The sequence below is a fragment of the Mastigoproctus giganteus genome, chromosome 8 (genome assembly GCF_048544385.1).
Source record: "Mastigoproctus giganteus isolate SK-2022 chromosome 8, ASM4854438v1, whole genome shotgun sequence".
In the NCBI taxonomy this organism is placed as follows: domain Eukaryota; kingdom Metazoa; phylum Arthropoda; class Arachnida; order Uropygi; family Thelyphonidae; genus Mastigoproctus; species Mastigoproctus giganteus.
Window position 1 is genome coordinate 142461396 of NC_143582.1, and position 19407 is coordinate 142480802.

The 19407-nt window shown below is 35.3% G+C and overlaps 1 protein-coding gene across 1 annotated transcript in view; it reads left to right on the plus strand.

Annotated features, from left to right (window-relative positions):
• The window catches only part of LOC150081867 (alkaline phosphatase, tissue-nonspecific isozyme-like), a 43330-nt gene extending 25117 nt beyond the window's left edge, over positions 1 to 18213 (plus strand). Inside the window, exons 5-8 of the mRNA XM_090378950.1 lie at positions 2402 to 2603; positions 14062 to 14202; positions 14488 to 14799; positions 17963 to 18213. Of these exons, the coding sequence (XP_090235076.1) occupies positions 2402 to 2603; positions 14062 to 14202; positions 14488 to 14799; positions 17963 to 18165 (858 nt within the window). The 3' untranslated portion in view covers positions 18166 to 18213. The remainder of the gene's footprint in view (positions 1 to 2401; positions 2604 to 14061; positions 14203 to 14487; positions 14800 to 17962) is intronic.
• The last annotated feature ends 1194 nt before the right edge of the window (positions 18214 to 19407 follow it).

The following is a 19407-nucleotide window of genomic DNA, read 5'->3' on the forward strand; positions in this document are numbered from 1 at the left end:
AATACAAGACAATGCTTGCCACACAACCAATGCTATTGATCTTTCTTTTTCTCACACAAAAACCGTTTCAAGTACACTGTCGAAGTGAGTTGGTCCTCTAGACACCTCAGATCACAATTCGGTGATGGTGGGCTCTTCTCTCTCGTGGCCATTCTCAAACAATGCAAAATGATGATCTGAGAGATTCTCTTTACCTTGGTTGGATTACTGCTTTAAATCCTATGTCAATATTTGCTCATATCATGTCAGTGAAATTATTGCTGTAAGGGTGAAATACTATTCCACACTCAAATCTCGTCCTTTATCTAAACCTTGGTTTTCCGATAAATGTGCTAAGTCTCTTCAAGATAACGTTGCATATCGCAATTGGCTTGCATCCAAATCTACACAAAAACTCGCATCAGTTATAGAGCAGTTAGTAATCAATGAATTTTACAGTTCGACAGTACATTTTGAACAGGCTAAAAGTAGAAAACTTGCTTCTTGTCCAAATGATAGTCCATCATTTAGGTCTCTTTCCGAAGTTATTGGCTGTAGGTAAACCACCTCCTATTTTCAGAACACTCCATTCAATGCATCTTGTGGTCTTACTTCAAAATGATGTCAGAAGAATTTTGTCCAGTTTGATACCAAGAAAGTACCAGATCCTGATGGTATTTCTCTACTTGTTCTGAAAACCTATGCTTCTGAGCTTACTCCTGTTCTATTTCTCATTTTTACACTTTCTTATTCCATTGGTGTTTTTCCCCCTTCATCTTGGAAATTTGCTCATATCTAGCCAGTTCCTAAAAAGGGTAACATCACTCCTACTCAATTATCGTCCCATTTCAATTATAATCTTACTAAAGTAATGGAGAAATTTATTAATCACTCCTAAACCATCTAGAATCCTTCCACATGATCAATAACTGCCAGCATGGATTCCATCAGTATCAATTCACTGCTGACATACTCGCTTATGTTACTCACCTGTGGGCAAATTCGGTGGAAGAGTTTGAAACTCGAGCATCTGTTCGAGTTAAAAAAAAAAAAAAAAAAAAACCCTTTATGCCAAACACTATCAAAAGCCTTTGATGGTGCTTGACATAACCGTCTTCGGAAAAAGCTTCCATCTAATGGTTTCCGAACCATTTTATTTTTTTTTTTCGTAATAGGCATCCAGTTTTCTCTAACTACTCACATCAAGTGACGGTAGGTGGCTCTGTCTTCACTAATGCTGCTGCTGTTTCCCCAAGGTTCTGTTCTTTCTACCACGCTTTTCCTCTTGCATTGTAATGACCTTCTCCCATTGACTGGAAATCCTATCCAAAATTTTGCTGATGAAAGCACATTGTATTCCACCTTACAGTTTGAGAAACCTTGCCCTGCACAAACGGCTTCAACTTCTCGAATATCCACTACGAATTCCTTAAACGTTCATCTCCAGGTAATTCTCTAATGGGAAAAATAACTTAGTTGATTTCAATCCATGTAAAACTCAGGCCTGTTATGTCGCAAAAACGTTTTTGTTGCTGTGCTTATATTTGATGACATTCTGGTTTCTATACAAGGTCACATCTCTATTTTTGATTACCCTGATATCCAATCTCTCGTGACGTAAAAATATCACTAATATTGCTTCTTGTTCATCTAAACTGTTTTTTTTTTTCTTTCGCTGTCGGCGTTACTTTCCTTCAAAACAGCTACTCACTCTGTACAAACCTGAAATCAGCCCTACCAGGGAATATTGTTCCATCTCTAAGTCCGTCCACTATCTCATAGACGTTCTGTTCTGCATGTCTTTTCTATAGATTCTTCCATGGGCGCTGTTCTTCTGAACTGTCTTCTACAATTCCTAATCTCTTTTCCATACCACTCTGAACACGTGCCGCAACCAGTCGGCATCCATTTGCTGTCCAACTTAAAACTCACAGGACCAATTTTCCTTCTTCATGTATTCCTTCGACTTCCGTTTCTGGAACAATCTCCCTTCATATGTATTTCCTGAAAAGTGCAGTCTACAGAAATTAAAGTCTTATGTTAAAATGCGTCTTCTGAACCTTCAACCCACGCACGTACTAAATAATAGGTTCTAATACCTTTCGTGCTTGGCGTTTTTATAATCTCATCCCCGAGAATTATCCGAGCATTGTGGAATACTTCGGGGTTTTTTTTACCTAATTAGTAATATGATTAGTTTCCTTATTGTTAATATAGCATATTATTATTTGTACGTATGTAACCTAGGTATAATCTAATTTATTCAATGTGCGATGACTACTTTCATTATTATACTCAATGATAAAATGCATTTTTATTCTGATCTATTTATTCAGTTGCTGAAATGTTAATAACACAGCTTAGGCATTGTCTAGGTCTCAATTCTTGTCTTGCAATCTCCAAACTTTCTTTCTTGCTCTAGGTAATTCTTGGTGGCGGCAGAAAACACTTTCTCCCTACTACATTAAAAGATGAAATAGCCAACAAAAGTGGATTGAGAAAAGATGATCTTGATCTCGTATCATCGTGGACAAAAGACAAATATGACCGCAACTTCACTTACCAATTCGTCAGGACCGAAAAGGAGCTGAGTGACGTAGATCTTCATAAAGACTTTCTCTTAGGTAAACTAGATTAAAAGCTTTTACAACATAAGAATATAGCATTTTTCCCTTAAAATATGAAATTTCCAACTGCTTTTAAGTAGTTAATAACCGTTCTGTAAAAAAAAAAAAAAAAAAAAAGTTGCCTTCATATAGCTTCAAATAAAACTGAAACTTCCTGAATTGCTATACAATTGTGATTTCTTCAATCAGAGAAGAGTTCTACTAATTCTAAAGGTTATTTCTGTAAGTTTGACGAATTAGTGAGTATTTTAATTCGCTTCAATTGAGGAAAATTTGCTCATATTAATCACTTTTGGCAATATCCTTAAAATTGGTGGGTAGAAATTAACCATTTCTCAACGAGATACTTGTTGGGTCATTGGACTTAAAAGCTAGGAATTCTCTTTACAAATTCTTCACGAATCAGTAGCGGATCGTTACAAGAAAGCCTGGGAAAATTAAGACCCCCGAACTTTCCTTGAAAAGGAATAAGGTTAAGCTACCCTTATGAAAGTCGTAACATAAAATTACAAGTGGTATGGTCTGTTCAATTTAACGTCTCTCTCAAAATGGAGTGAAAGCGCTGAACAGCATCACCTCGTGATGATTTCATTTGGTTTCTCGTATTTTTGAGGCTTAAATTTGAGAGGATGTCGAATTACGGCTTGGTAAGTAAGTTCTAGCAGAATAAAAATGTTTGTACAATGGCTTCCTGTTGTATTAAGGATTGTGTTGAACATAATCCATTCTATCGTTATCATACAGAAGTTTGTGAAAGAAATAATGCGCGATACAAAGAAAATAAAGATTAACACAAAAGTGGTATATTGTTATTGACCCGATTGGGTCTACAAAAATGTTATTTTCTCTGAACTTCCCCTCTTAAATAAGCTTACTAGTGATGGTACTGATAGCAGAAAAACGAGTACATACTCAAAGCTCTGGTTTGTCTACTTTCATCGAAGTTCGTAATTTAGTAGTAAATGATTTGGCACCAGAATTTCAGTATATCACTTTAAATCGTATGAACAAGTTGCGCAATATTGTACATTATAATCTCGTTTACGTTAAGTTTTTCTTTATTCCATTTACATCCATTATATCGTCTTTCTGCTACGATTTTTAGAATGACAAGACTATAATAAGGGACTTATAAACTGTACTAAATTGTATGTCTATCTGAGAGACAAGCATGTCATCAACGATGCATATCTTATCTCTCGTCATATCTTATTTTTTCCTTCTCCATTTATATCTATTAGTTCAGGTTGGCATGATTTGACTGCTCTCAAGCGTATCGCAATGTACGAGATTTAACACCTATAAAAATTAATTCTGAAAGCATTTCTATAGTCAGTGCATCGTGAAATGCAAAATTGGACCACTTCGCTTTTTCTGAGTTATTTCTGTTGTGTGAAGAGAAATTTCGGCTTAGTACACCGTTACACGTTGGTAATTTATCAATATTATTTTATTATAAATGCTTCCTTAGTGTGTGCCACACAATTACAGTTCTTGCGATCACGAAAATATTCTTGTAACAGTACAGTTGCTATGTAATCAAAGGGAATTTGGCAACCTTAGTACGAGATGCAGTTTTATCATGCTAAGCCTCGGCTTACTGAAAGTTAAATGTGCTGAATTATTTTATTTATTATTATTATGCATTTCACTTCATTGTTATTTCTCAAATCGCCATTTTCAACTTCTCGCGGATATTGTCCAATAGCTCAGTTAATTTGATTTTCCTACAAGGTCATCAGGTACATAATTATTCCATCCAGTTGTTTCTGATTGCCGAACAAATCAAATTAATTCTGCTATTAACAGTGTGATAACACAAAGCAAAACGTGAATTATTCTGCTGTAATAACTCTGCGTCAGCAGGACCGGATTATCAAAAATGTTAAAAGTTGTTACTCATGTAATGTTCCAAATTTAAAGCTTGCAGTTAGATCTTAACCATCAGGCTGAGGAGCAATTTATATTTGGAAAGTACTTTAGAAGGAAGTTCATTTAGATAGTGGAATACTTGCTTGCAAGGATGGTAACTTGTGCATCAAATCAATCTTTATTTTACAAAAGAAATTAGAGCAAGCTTGTGTAAAGTGACCTATGGCTTTTACATGATAAGAAGCGTTATTTATTAACGCATATAAACAGAATAAAAATGAGTAATGAAGGATGACACTGTGGTCATAATCCACGATCCCAAATAATTAGAGGAAAATCTTAATCAGTTATGCAGAGTTAGTAAGGATTTCCGACTAAAGATGAATATGGCTAAAACAAAAGTAATGATTAACAAGTATGCTACAAAAAGGGACATAATGATTGAAGGAGCAGTAATTGAAAAGGTGGAGTCATATTTATCTGGGACAAGTTATTAGCCGTAATAATGATAAATGGCTGGAAGTCAAGAGACGAATAAATTTTGGACGGATAGCATTCAGGAAATATAGTCACATACTGAAGAGCAATATCCCAGTTTGTCTGAAACGTAAAATAATGAACCAATGTATACTCCCCACCATGACATGGAAGTGAAACTTGGGCACTCACCAAAAGAATGGAAGAGAAGCTGAGAACTACACAGCGAAGAATGGAACGAATTATATTGGGAATCAGACTGTTAGATAAGAAGAGAAACACGTGGATTAAGCAGCAAACTCAAGTAAAGGACATTCTTATCAAAACTAAAGAACTAAAATGGTCTTTGGCACGACACATAGCTCGAAGACATGATGACAGATGGACTAAGAAAATAACAGAATGGTACCCAAGAGAAGCTAGAATAAAACCTTGAAGACAAAGGCGGAGATGGATAGATGAAATTCATCAGTTTTTGCGTAGTAAATGGATGGCCAGTGCTCAAAACAGAAGGAACTGGAAAGTTGCTGGAGAGGCCTTCATCCTGCAGTGGATTGAAAATGGCTGATGATGAATGAATGACAGTGCAGTTACAAAAAACTGGACTAAGAGGTTGTCATTAGGAAACCACATTTTTTATTTATTAAAGAAAGCGGTTCCAGCCAGCTTTCTTGGAAATCCCTTCATTTCCTGTGCCTTTGTAGAGGATGGACCTTGTGTACTTTGAATTGGTACCAAATAGGGACAGATTGCAGTCCAACTACTGAATTGTAGTCGGAAGTAGCAAGCACAGGAGTCACTAATAGTTCTTGAGAGCATTTTTAGCTGCGAATAAAGAACCAAGATTTATCTTTTGTTCTTTATTCAGCTTCGGAAGAGCCGCCGTTGCCAAGTGGTCAGCGCATTGGTGCTTACGTACACGTGCCTTGAGTGACCGGGGTTTAAGACCGTGACTGCTTAATACGGTGCTGTTTCTTGTATTATGTCTATCTTGTGAACTCCTCTGACCGTTTTGTCGTCCCGGAATATAAACAGAAATTATTTATAAAGCGGCACTGGAAATTGCCTTCAACTCCGCACATTTGCCCCTGTGGTGGTAGAGAACTCTATACAGCTTATCAGCGGGTGTAGTGAGGGTCAGGGCTCCCACTCACAAATTTAAAAAAAACTTAGATTGCAACTTAAATAAACCCAAAAAAACCTAGTTTTCATCATATAGTATAGCAACACAAATAAGATAAAACTTACCATGCAAAAATATCTTTTATTTAATTGTAATCAGAATTTTCATCCCATTCAGTTGCCTCCACATTTATTTTTTGAAGTTCTTTCATTTTTTCAAACGTTCTTCGTATCTTTTATGACAAGTTCCGTGTATGACTTCTTTTTCCAATTCTGATTTAGGTTTCCATGTATAGCAATTTTGATTAGATCTATTTATCGCCTGTTTTGCCATTAGTCGATTTTTCACAGTTTCTGGTTTAAGGGAGTTTGTGGCTTTTGTTTTTATATGGTTTACTTGGGAGAAGATTCTTTCTACGCTTGCCGAAGAGTGAGGTAAAATAATTAGACTGGTCATAAAGCTAGATAAAATCTCATATTTAGAATTATTAAAGCCATATTTTACATTACATAACAGATACCAAAACTCAGGGATGGTTTTGTAAGAGAGATCTAAATCTTGATTTAAACGAAATGATCTCCATTCATCATCTAGAAGATCTAGTTTGTCTTCAGAAACAAGGTGAGGGAACTGCATTGCTAAATGGAAAATTGAGCATGGCGAATTGGCACAATCATGTATCACTGCTGGGTCAAGAACATTGAGACTGGCGATAATTCCATCATTTAGAGGAAATCTTTTTCTCATTTCCATACAAAGTTCAACAAGAAATTTTAAACAATCATTTTTAAACCTGCTTTCACTGTCACCAAGTGGTGTTGAATTTAATAAGGCCATACAACGCCCTCCCAAATATATTTTATCCAGGGGCTTATGATTTATTGCATTGCTTGGATCAATTTCAACCAGCTTGCACGAAGTAATGACTTCTTTTATCAAAAATCTAAGAATATTTTTATACTCAATTGAAACCATTGAATGAAGTAAGTGCAATCTGAAATGCTCAGATTGAAATTAAATATTCAGGCAGTTTATTTTCTCCAGTACATATCCTAAAAACAACAACATTTGCTTAGTTCCTTTGGTGATCATAGTATTGTAAATATTCCCTGTACCATCGATTTTATCAATTTTTGATTGAGACTGAAAATAAAGAATTAACGCATCCCTCTGCTCAATAATAATTTTTATTACATTGCCACGGGATAACCAACGTGTTTGTGCTAATTTGGGGATTTTATGCTTAGCAGTCTCTACAACATCTTGAATCATTTTGAACTCGTTTAATCTTTTACTACTACGGGAAAAATAACAAGAGATATCTTTTATAAATATTTCTAGATATGATGGTAGTACCATGACTGAATGACTAGCACATAATGCAAAAGAATGGCAAACACATCCCATTATAAATACTGATGGTACATCCTTTTTTAGCAATGGCTGGAACCCACTCTTAGTACTCATCATAGTGGCACAATTATCACTATCAAAGCCAACGAGATTACTTATTTGAATGTTTTTTTTCTATGAAAAGATCTTTTACAGCTTGATAAAGCCCTTCTGAAATACCATTTTCAACACAGTGTCAAGTAACACATCTATAACATCAAGTTTTTGAATATCAAAATATCTAACAACAACAGCTAGAACTTGTGATAAAGATAAATCTGTACTTTCATCTATTATCATTGAAAACTTGTTGTTTCTGCATATGTTAGAAATGTATATTTTTGGATTAAAGGAGACTTTAGTCGCCTTCATCTGAACTTGTTTTGCAATATTGCTGTTATGAAATGCTTCTATAAGGTGATCACATTGCGCAAATGGAACATTATGCTCAGAAATGAGTGCAGCAATTGTTAACTCTGCCTTTGCTACTTCTTCATTCTCCGTAGGTTTACGTTTTGTGAAGAACGTGTCTAACGTTGAACTTGTCTTAGCAATACAGTGAAACTTCTCCTAATGGACATCTCTCTACAACGGACATTTTAAAATTCCCCAAGTCGCCTCCATTGGTTTTAACGTGTTTGCAGCTTCTGTCTAGCGGAGATTCTCTGTAACGGACGCGGACAGGCAATCTGCACTGTTTCGTTTAGATTAGCACTTAATTTGATCTCCCCATAACGGACTGCGGGAGAGCTCACGGCCCTTTTTCTAGGAACTTTTCTTCCACATATTGCCTCAATCTATTTTCTATTTCCGATTCTCTGAATTTTATCAAGGTTTACGTCGCGGTTGTAAACGGTTTTTCAAGAATTTTTAAGGCACGTGTAAAACTTCTGATGAATTCGGTGTGTGCAGGGGGCGGGGTGAATTTGGTCGGCCTTTCGTCTTTTGAGTTTCAGTTTTCAGTTTTGTTCAGTGTCGTGTGAAGTGCACAATGTCTTCTCGTAAACATTTTACTTTAAAAGATAAAGTCGAACTCATTAATGCGTATGATCGGCAAAAAAAAAGTGCTCGCAATCTCGCTGCAAAATTCAAAATCGGGAAGGCGCAGGTAAGCGACATCCTAAAGAAAAAAATGAACTGCTCAAACAATTTTGGCAACACGGAAATGATCAGGTTCAAAAACCATTTCCGAAAACTGTTGGACTTCAAATTGACAATGTTAAGTATGAGTGGTTTTGTCGCGAACGTGCTAAAAAAATTCCCATTAATGGGCCTATTATTAGGGAAAAGGCTTTGGAGGTTGCGAAATCTATGGGAGTAAATGAGTTCAAAGCTTCTGTGGGATGGTTAGACAAGTTCAAAACTCGGCATAAAATTTCTTGGAAAACCGTAAGTGGTTTTCTGTTGATACTGGGGTTGTAACAGAGTGGACCGTTAAACTGGAAGAGTTATGTCGTGATTTTGAAGCTAAGGATATTTACAACTGTGAAGAAACAGGGTTGTTTTTTAAAGCTCTTCCTGAAAAAACAATGAGTCTAAAAAACGAAAAGTGCCAGGGCGGAAAAATTTCTAAGGAACGCTTGACTGTACTATTGTGTACAAATATGCTGGGAGACTTTGAACAACCTCTTGTTATAGGAAAACCACAAAATCCTCGTTGTTTCAAGGGCATAAAGTTCAATCTTTTGAATGTTGATTGGAAGTCTAATAAAAAAGCGTGGATGACACGAGATATCATGAGCGAATGGATAAGTCACTTTAACCAAAACATGATTCGTCAAAACAGAAAAATTATTCTTTTCATGGATAATGCTGCATCTCACCCGCACATTGAATTGTCAACATTCAAATCGTTTTTCTGCCACAAAACACATCTGCAGAGTGTCAGCCCTTGGATCAAGGGATAATAAAAAATTTTAAACTTCACTACAGAAAACGTGTTTTAAGACATCTCATTGCAAACATGAACGATGTAACATGTGCGAGTGACCTTGCAAAGAAAATCCATCCTAGATGCGATTCAATGGATTTCCTCTTCAGCAAATGCAATTAGAAAACGAACTGTTTTGTAAAGTCTGGCTTCTCAAACCCAAAAATTGAAGTTGTGAACAGCAATGTGGAGCACCAAGAACAACAAGAACTTCAACATCTATTGATAATGTACGATACTTCAGCTACAAGTGACCCTGGCTACAAAGATATAGACTCGAACCTCACTACAGAAGATGGTGCTCTAGATATCAACGACATTATCATCGATATTTTTCAAGAAGTTCCTCATGAGGATGAAGAAATGGAAGGAGGTCATTATGTCGAAGAACATTAACGACGAACCACCGATGAAAATAGAAGAAGCGCTCATACAAATCAATCGTTTAAAAATGATTTTCGCCGCTGAAGAAGATACTGAAGGACTTTCGATGGTTTCTTCACTCCAAACAAATGTTGAAAACAAAATATCAGCCGGAAGAAGGTGCAGAAGAAAATAAGTGATTACTCTATGTATTTTGCTTAAGATAAAGTCATAATATGCATAGCACAATTGTATGTATATTATTTACAAAAATATTCTGCAAAATCTGTATATAATTTAATTTAATTTTACATTAAACGTTTAACGATTTTTCTTTCTTTCTTTTTTTTTTCTCCCTCAGACTTCTGGTTAGCGGACACCTCTCTCTAACGGCCGCATTTTCATTCCCCATGGCTGTCCGTTAAAGGGAAGTTTCACTATATTTGCACTTTTTTTTATGTTTAACTATATTTTTATGCGCTAGTAACATCGATTTATTGGCATTCTTTAATTTCATATCACAACAAATACAGTAAGAGGCACCTTTTTCATTACTGTCTTCTTTCAACCAATCCTTTAATTGCAGATCTTCTAACCATTAATTTCTAAAATTTTGAGTATACCACAGTTTACTCATCTTTCTCTGTGGGGAACAAGTTTCAGACATTGTGGGCAATTTGTGGGAATGGCTAATTAGCAATTATCTTATTTAAAATGTTCTATAAAATAAAAAATAAATCACTAATCCATTAACATAAAATAGAAATAGTCACTACAATTTAAATTTATTATATCACTGTATGTAGTACACGCATAAATATAAAAATCACACCAAATAATGCAATAATACCACGAACGATCACAAAAGACTGTGCAGTAAAGACCGCCTTCCACCTGCTCAATAGCTGCGCATACATTAGTAGCACGATCATGTATGCTTACATGTATGAACATGTAAGCGTAATTTCATAGTGTAGAACCCTGCGAAAACTTTGAAATCATTTTACATTTGTAGTATTTTGTACAAGTACTTGAGATATTACAAATTATGATTAGATTATAAAATTAAGAAAATTGTAAACTGTTATTAAACGTATTAAATTTTATTGTATTTACAAGAAATAAAAATAAATTTTGACTTAAAATTAAAAATTACCGAAAAAACCCAGATACTGAGATATTTTTGTGAAAAAAACCTATCAACCCAGATGACAATCAAAAAACCCAGATCTGGGTGGAAAAACCCAGGAGTGGGAGACCTGGTGAGGGTGTGTAGTGTTCTATGACTGTTCGTTTTGCTACCAGGTGATACTCCCTTGTGCGAGCCCCAAGCAGTTTTGTTTTTTTTTTTTTTTTTACCCCGTTGGAGTAAAGCAGACTAGCCCAGAGTCAAGTTATTTTTTAAAATATATATATATATATATATATATATATATTCTGTACCAGGTTCATAATGTCCTGCCGCTAGCATATGTAACGTGCTTTACATTTAAACGTCGTCCGCAAGCGTTAAAAACGTCTTAATTTTCAAATATTAATAAAAATTCATGGATAATAATAATGCTTATTATTTTATTAATAATAATCACATATCGGTTACTGAACGTGATGACTAAAGTAGGATATATAATTTTTACATCGAAGAGTTCACAACTAAAATTCTACAGTTGTTCCATTACAGTATTTATCGAAAGATCTGATGACATATCCAAGTTGAATGGTTTCATAAATGTGCACAACTCTTTTCCAGCTTCAGAGTTTAATTGTAAAGAGAAAAAAAATTACATTCAGTCTGTTGATATTTTCCACTATCATGGAAAAACTACTGCAATTTTCAGAGGTTTGAAAGTTTTTTTTTCCTTTAGTATAGAGCTAAGATGAAGCTCCCTGCAAAATTTAATTAAATTTGGTCCAGTAGAAGATAAATTATTGTTGCCATCATACAAGTATGATTGCAACAATACAAATTACAATAATTCACTTCTGGCGGAGGTTGAAGATGACGTCACTTCCGTTACGGTTTTTCGTTCCAAAATTTTTGGAATAAATCCAGTAAAAACGTTTTTAACGTCAAAAAATCTGTTTCTGGTTAATAGTTACAGGCAGTCTTCCCATTTCATTTGTTCTCTGTCAACCGCACGTCAAGGTCTACTATTGAAGTCTCCCTGTATATAACGAATGCCATGTGTTCCAGATAGATATATCTCGGCTCAACCTGGACCTTAAATCTGTATAGTATAAAAAAGACTTGTATCTCATAGCCTTAGTTGCTCTGGCGCTCAATCAGTCTTCTGACGCATTTTATCATTCTTGATTATGAAATAATTTCGCAAGGAAAATATAAAAGCTAAGATGAATCTTTCATTTTTTTCACAGTAAATGTCAACTACATTTAATGTTAGTGGATGTCGTGAGAGAGATGTGTAGTATTGTATGCCTGTTCACTTTGCTACCAAAGTACCGGCGATCAGAACGAAGGCAACACCCTAGCCACGTGGAGGCGGGTCATTTGTCCCAGTGATAAGGAGGTAATTATCTCATTGTACAAGGCAGTGTCTGCTCTGGTGTAGCACAGTGGTATCGTAACCGTCCTCCCCACACAGAATGGAAAAGGCCCGCGTTCGAATCCCGTCGATGAAGTGAGGAACTCTAATGGTTTTTTTTTTTTATTTTACTCCGTGGCTGAGTTAGTCGGCCTCGGGCATAGATAGCAAGGTTTTTTTTTTTTTTTCGTCCAGCCAATCGACCAGAGAATACATGCAATTTACAGACCCAATACACATGGGTATATGTAAGAAATTACCTAGTGACCCTAATATAAGTTTGGTTTTTGTATAAGGCAGTGGTCAGGTTCCATCTTGAGTACTGCATATAGGCCTCATTTTAAGAAGGATGTGGATAAGGGTAACAAAATTGGTGAGGGGAACAAAGGGGTGCTCTTAGCAAGAAAGGCTTAAGTTCTGCAAATTGCAGCATCTAGTCCCATGCTAGGTGATCTGACTGAGGTGTTTAATAGACTGAGCAAGCCCAATGCTGATGGGATTCTTCGTCTTGCTCGGACCACACACATGAGGGAGCATAAATTAAAAGTGAGGTTGCAGAATTGTAGATGTGCAGAAGTTTTCTTTAACCAACGGGTGGTTGATTGCCGGAAGACACCGCCATCTGTTGTTGAAATTGATAGCTTAAATAAAATCTAGGAAGAACTGAACAAACTATTGACGAGAATGAATAGTTGAAATGGGAAGCGTCGTTTTTTTTAGTTTTATTTTGCCGATACTTTATAAGCTTTCTTTCATGCATAATATGCTACTGATAATGCAAAAATGTAGAACTTATTTTTATATGGACTGTTACTTAAATAATTGTTCTTTCTTTCTCTCTATTCTCGCTTCTGATGTCTTCCTAAACCACTGGTAATCCTAATGGGTTCTTAATAAAGCGTTTGATGAGATAGAGGTTTGGAATTACATTATTCCCCTTTGGAGGTGGAATTAGGAAGTCATTCTGAGAGTTTATTATATGATAATTAAAGAAAGAATACGCTGGTCAAGCTTAGTACAACTAGCAACGAAATTAGTCGCTTCTTAAGTAGATTTTATAGAAATGAAAAATTTCCGTAGATGAAATACTAACGAGAAAAAGTACCCTCTAGTTTTTTTTTTTTTTTTTTTTTTTTTTTTTTATGAATAGTGAGAAAGCTATAGCTATTTATCTAAGAAAATACTAAATTTGCCTAGGAACATTAGTAAACACAGACGCGTTGCCTAACAACTCCTAAGAAGCATTGGAGTTAACTGTTCATCCTCATGCCCATAATTTGAAGGATTGGTTTTCATGGAATATATAAAAATTAGCATAAGTTTGATTCTTTGCAACAACAGTCGCAGGTATGATTTTTCATTCTTTTATTAGTTATCTCTGAGTACTAGTTCAAGAATTGGAGTCGTTCCCCACCCTCTGCGAATTAATTTTAAATGTGCGTCAATTTAAAATAGTTCCTCGCCCATAATTCATTAAACACAACGGAGCAAATGACTCAAAGAATTCGCTCCTCTCTGCCCTCTGAACTTGTTGCTAGTCTCTTAGCACTTGTGTCGGAAAATTTCTGATGTAATTCAGGCACAATCTGAACGCAGCAAAATGAGATTCTGCTCTTGGTGCCTCCTTGTGTTAATAATGGTCCAGGGGCAACTGAGTGTTACTTTTCTTTATTTATACTTTATTAATTATTAAGTAAGCCCTAGTTTACGCTGTATTTCATTTTGTAAATTAAACTGTTATTCACTGCTGTTTAGGTCTATTTGACTACAGTCACATGCAGTACGAAATTGATAGAGACAAGAGCCCAAACGGAGAACCATCTTTGAAACAAATGACAGAAAAAGCAATCAAAATGCTGCAAAAGAATGGAAAAGGATTCTTCTTATTTGTAGAAGGTAAAGTATCATTCATTTTCATTCCTAAATAACATAACATTTTTTTATTTTTCTAAAATAAAACTTCTACTTTTCTTGAACCTGGGAATTTTGCAATAAATTGATCTGAAATTTTAATTGTATGAATTAAAGTTGCAAAGTATTAGAAATAAAAGTATTTAATATTGAAGTATAAAGCATGAAATGGTAATATTGAATATCTAGAAGTTATAAAATGACTAGCCTTCATAATATTTTAATTTTCCTCCGTTTGTATCATGCAGAAATGTATTTTGCTTTTATTAGGTGGGAGAATAGATCACGCTCATCACAGCACAAATGCCAAGAGAGCTTTAGAGGAAACTTTAAGCATGGCAGATGCTGTAGAGGCCGCTGTGCAAATGACAAACGTGGAGGATACTCTGATCTTGGTATCAGCTGACCATTCCCACGTGATGACCATTAACGGGTATCCAGACAGGAGTAATTCGATACTTGGCTTGGCAGGTATATCTCCAGTAGACAATTTTCCATACACCACGCTTATGTACACCAATGGTCCAGGATTCGCGATATCAGCTCAAGGGAAGAGACCAAATATTACAAAAGAGGAATCGGGTAAGCCTTGTTTATAGTTAATATTTTTTTGTTCTTTGTGGACGTTAAATCTCATTTTCTATCCACGTGAAAACTTGCTTCGAAGTAATCTGAGCAAAGTGAACTCCGAATTGTAAGAACAGTAACATAAAACGATGTAATCACCTTGTCTTTTGTTAATTTCAGCTGATGTAATCAATTATTCGCTCAATATGGCCATTTAAGAAAAACTAGCATCATCATCCAGTGTAATCGACTTTTTCCTCCTTCAAAAGGAAGTGAACTACAAAAAATAACCAAATAAAATTATTCTTTCTAGTTGTTGTTTTATATAGGACAGAGGGATATTAGAGATTCATTAGTGAGAATATATTTTCTTGGGACAGGTTCATGCGGTTTCATAATTCTGCGAGGGTCTCTTTCTATCTTGATTATAAATATGCTTGATATATAAAATTATAGTTTTTATCGTATTTCATAAATGTCTATCTTATTTGTGCATGTCCAGCTCAGTACAACGAAGTACGGATGAACATAGATTTAAAGAACCCAATTCAAAGAAAAACATAGGTATCACGAAATTGGAGCATCGAGCCAACCATCATTTCTTGGCAAAAGAGGGAATGAACCAAAATTTATTCGTGAGCATACGAAAGCCGTACATGGTGACTAACTCTTTTGAATATCAGAAAAAAAAAATGATCTAACAAATCTAGATGGTAATGAGGATCCATAGGAGATGTCTCCCTGCTCTGAACGGCCAACAGAAGTGATCAAAATGGGACAAATAATTGAACACCTGGTTATGCAAGAAGACTTAAAAGTACCTCCGAATTCTTGAGAATGTAATATTTCTCAGGGGGTCTGTATTTCCTCTGTGAATAATTCATGTCAAATGTCAGCTCTCTCCTACTGACCAAGAAGAACGCTCACACCTCTTCAGAAACAATGCAAGGTATAAATTTGAGGATAACTTACGTGCATGATAAAAATCCACTTGGATTCGAAACTGGGATCTGGGAAAAAAAAAATTAGAAAACAAAAGTCCATGCAATGGTAACACCATTGGTCGCCACTTACTAAAATAATTCAAGACTTAAACATCTACCAGAAGATTATGGCCATTCATCTTTCTGGGATATAGAAGGAATTCGTTTGATGGACTACATGTGGCAAAAGGAAACGGTTGCTGGAGATGATGATGCTGCTGTTCTCAAAACTTTAAGAGGAGCCATAAGGAAACGGCAAATAGAAATGGACGAGGTGTCCTGCTTCTTTGTGATAGTACTTCTGAATACAGTCCCATAAAGCAGTTGCTGCTCTTTTAAGGGATGGAAGTTAAACCACTCTTCCCTACCAGAATTAATATTTTTAACAATAAATTAAACTATAATACATATGTACAATTAACTGAATTTCCAGTGCCGTCCCTTTGCAAAACCGCTTAGTTTCAGTGTTCCGTATGGGGATACTGAAACCACTACTCAGAAAAAATCTGAATATTCCTTAATTCGTATAAAAATACTGTTAGTATCAAAATCCATCATCTCAGACTTTTCTAGAACTCTTGCTCGTATCATATAAAAAGATTTCTTTCTCTGTCTTCCCTCCGTGAATAAACTGACGGAATTCAGCTAATCGTATGCATACCCTCTTAATTTTTATTAAAAGGGTGTTAAAGTAGCTTAGCTGCTCCAATTTGGCGAAATATGCGAAGGGAAGTCAAAAGGTATTTACACTCAACTAGAAATGAGTTTTATAGATTTGATATTATCTATCTATATCTTCTATATATAAGATAGATAATATGATGAAACTAGCTTGTATATGGAAAGGATTGCCCATCGTACAGGACCGTCAAAATTTTTTTCATGTCAGTTTAGGTGTGCGTAAAGCGATATGCACGATAACCATAAGTCATGTTGCCAGTCTTCTGGTACTCGAAAGATACCATCCTTACAGATCACTTGGCAAAAAGTAACAACATTCTGCGGGGTGCTACAGAAAACTCCTGGAAAAGTTAAGAAGCTATTTCGGCCCAAGTGACAGTTCTCTTGCTCAAAAGGCTATTCTGACAGTGGTCTTGTCAATCAGGTGTTGGTTTGAAAATCTGCAACGCCCACGTTATTCTCTCCAGCTCTCTCCTTCAGATTTCTTCTCTCCTAAAGGAAGAAACCATTACGGATCTGCATATTAAAGACTGAGGAGCAAATTAAGTGGAAATCTGGGTTTTCTGTTCAAAGTGAGAAATTATATTCAAGAGGCCTGAAAGAGTTTATCTACAATGAGGAAAAATGTGTAGCTATATAGAAAAGTATAACCTTGCTAGCCAAGTTGCAAATACTTAACTCAAATATTTCTAGGTTGATAAATATTTATTGATGTCCCCTCGTAGAATATTGAGTATTCTCCTGGATCTACTTAACTTCAATCTACAAACAATGATTTTAACTTTCTTTTCAAACAAGGACAGAGAGAGCAGCGCTGCTTCTCTTTAATTCTCGTTGGCTTCGATCCACACAGTTGAACAAATCAACAGAAAAAAAATCACTTTATTCCTAACATCAAGTTACAGTATAGTGACTGCATAATTAATATGCTCTTAACTTTCATTTAAAAATTCGATTGAAAACATTTCAAGTATACATTTGCTAATACTGAATTCGGCTTTAGGTTTTCTCTATAAGATATACAGTGGATAGATTATTACTTGAGTATAATTGTCCTGAACTGTAAGGCCAGCAGGGCTGACCTTACAGTTCAGGGGAGCCTAGTTCGGGAATATTGAAGAATATCCTAGTGTTCTCTTTGGCTGAATTGAGGGGACCCTTCGTTTTATTTAGGGTCCTTTTTAGACCGTGGCCGAGTTCATTGTACCCGCTGACACCCTGCTCATGGACCCCGGGTTCGCTATATTGATTCTAGTTTGTCACATACTAGAGCTCTGTAATTTGAGTGCAGTTGAATATGACATGAATAATTTTAAAAACAATATAAATAATACCTATCATTCATATTGTAACTTATGTTTCTAATACATTTAAATTTAATGTCAGTATTTTAATTATTTATTAGTAATATATATATATATATATATATATATATATATATATATATATATATATATATATATATATATATAAAAATGGATATCGCATTAATACTCTCCATTCTACTTTTTCAGAAGCAAATGACTATAAGCAACAGACTGCCGTTCCAGAGAAATATGAAACTCATGGTGGGGAAGACGTCGCTGTCTATGCAACGGGCCCAATGGCTCATCTCTTTCATGGAGTACAGGAACAAGTTTACATTGCTCATGCATTAGGATATGCAGCTTGCATAGGGAAGAATTTAGCCCATTGCCACAATAAATCGGAAAACTGAATTTTAGTTGATTTTATTAAAGATAATACGGCTGTTCTGTTGATGTAATATTGTTTAATAACTCTTTTTTTTATAGAAAATTATTTGTACTCGTACAGTACATTTATTGAATGAATTACTCTCTCTAGAAAAGTTTAATGCAAATTTAGTGGTTATATCGTGCTTATTGTTTCATTTATAATATCTTATCTCCCATTCGACTATATTTTACACATAATCATCAAATATAGATTAATATCAGGCCTTTTTAACTAGACGAAAGCTTCTGCTTGAATCTGTTAATAGAATTCGTTAAAACTAGTTTGAAAATAAAGGGTAACACGCTTGCGCTCAATGAAGATCTTTTGAATAGTCCCTTTGGAAACCATCACAGCCAGCTGTTATCGGCGGCAAGTTGTATAACTGGACTTCTTATATGGGAAAGACGGAATTTTATTGTGGTCATACAGGATAACACTGTTCAGATTGAAAATAAAGAAATCACGACACGATGCATTTCTGTGTTCCCGGAAAGTGAGTAAGGCAACTGCTGTGTTACAAAAAGTAAAATGGAATAATGTCCCATGCACTTCTACAGGTTTTTGACCTCTAACCGTACACCTACACCACTAAATCGTGATTCTGTTCAGGACTTTATTGACCAACTATACTATGGAACTAACGGCAACTGCTACTTCAGTCTCTCAAGGTATTAAACGTTAGATTTTAATTTGCATGCTCTACAGTCTTAAATTTTGCGTAGTACATGTATTTTCTGTTAACCATTTTAAACACTTCAGATATCAATTAAGCGCTTATGCTTCGTGGACAGCTACTTAAATTATGAGTGATATGTTTAGTCAGCTATGAATTTAAAAACAGATTTGCGTTATGCTATGCGAGAACCATTCGTCCGCCACTTTGGTTTGCTGGGTTTCGTTTTCTATTTCTAATAATAATCCTTTAAAAGTGTTCGATCACTAAGAAATTGTATTCCTTCCTAAATAAGTGTGTGTGTGTGTGTGTGTGTATATATATACACACACACACACACGAATAAATTTAAACTTACTGATAAATAAATTAGCCTTGCGTTTTCCCACATTTTCTAATAACTATTTATTGTATAATAATCATACGATTATTACCAACATCCTGTAGTAGATTTCCACACTTAACATTTCCATTAAGTATCAGCATTAGTAGAAGCATATGATGCAAGAAAGCAAGCTTATATAGAATCAGCCAAAAAAAAAAAGAGAA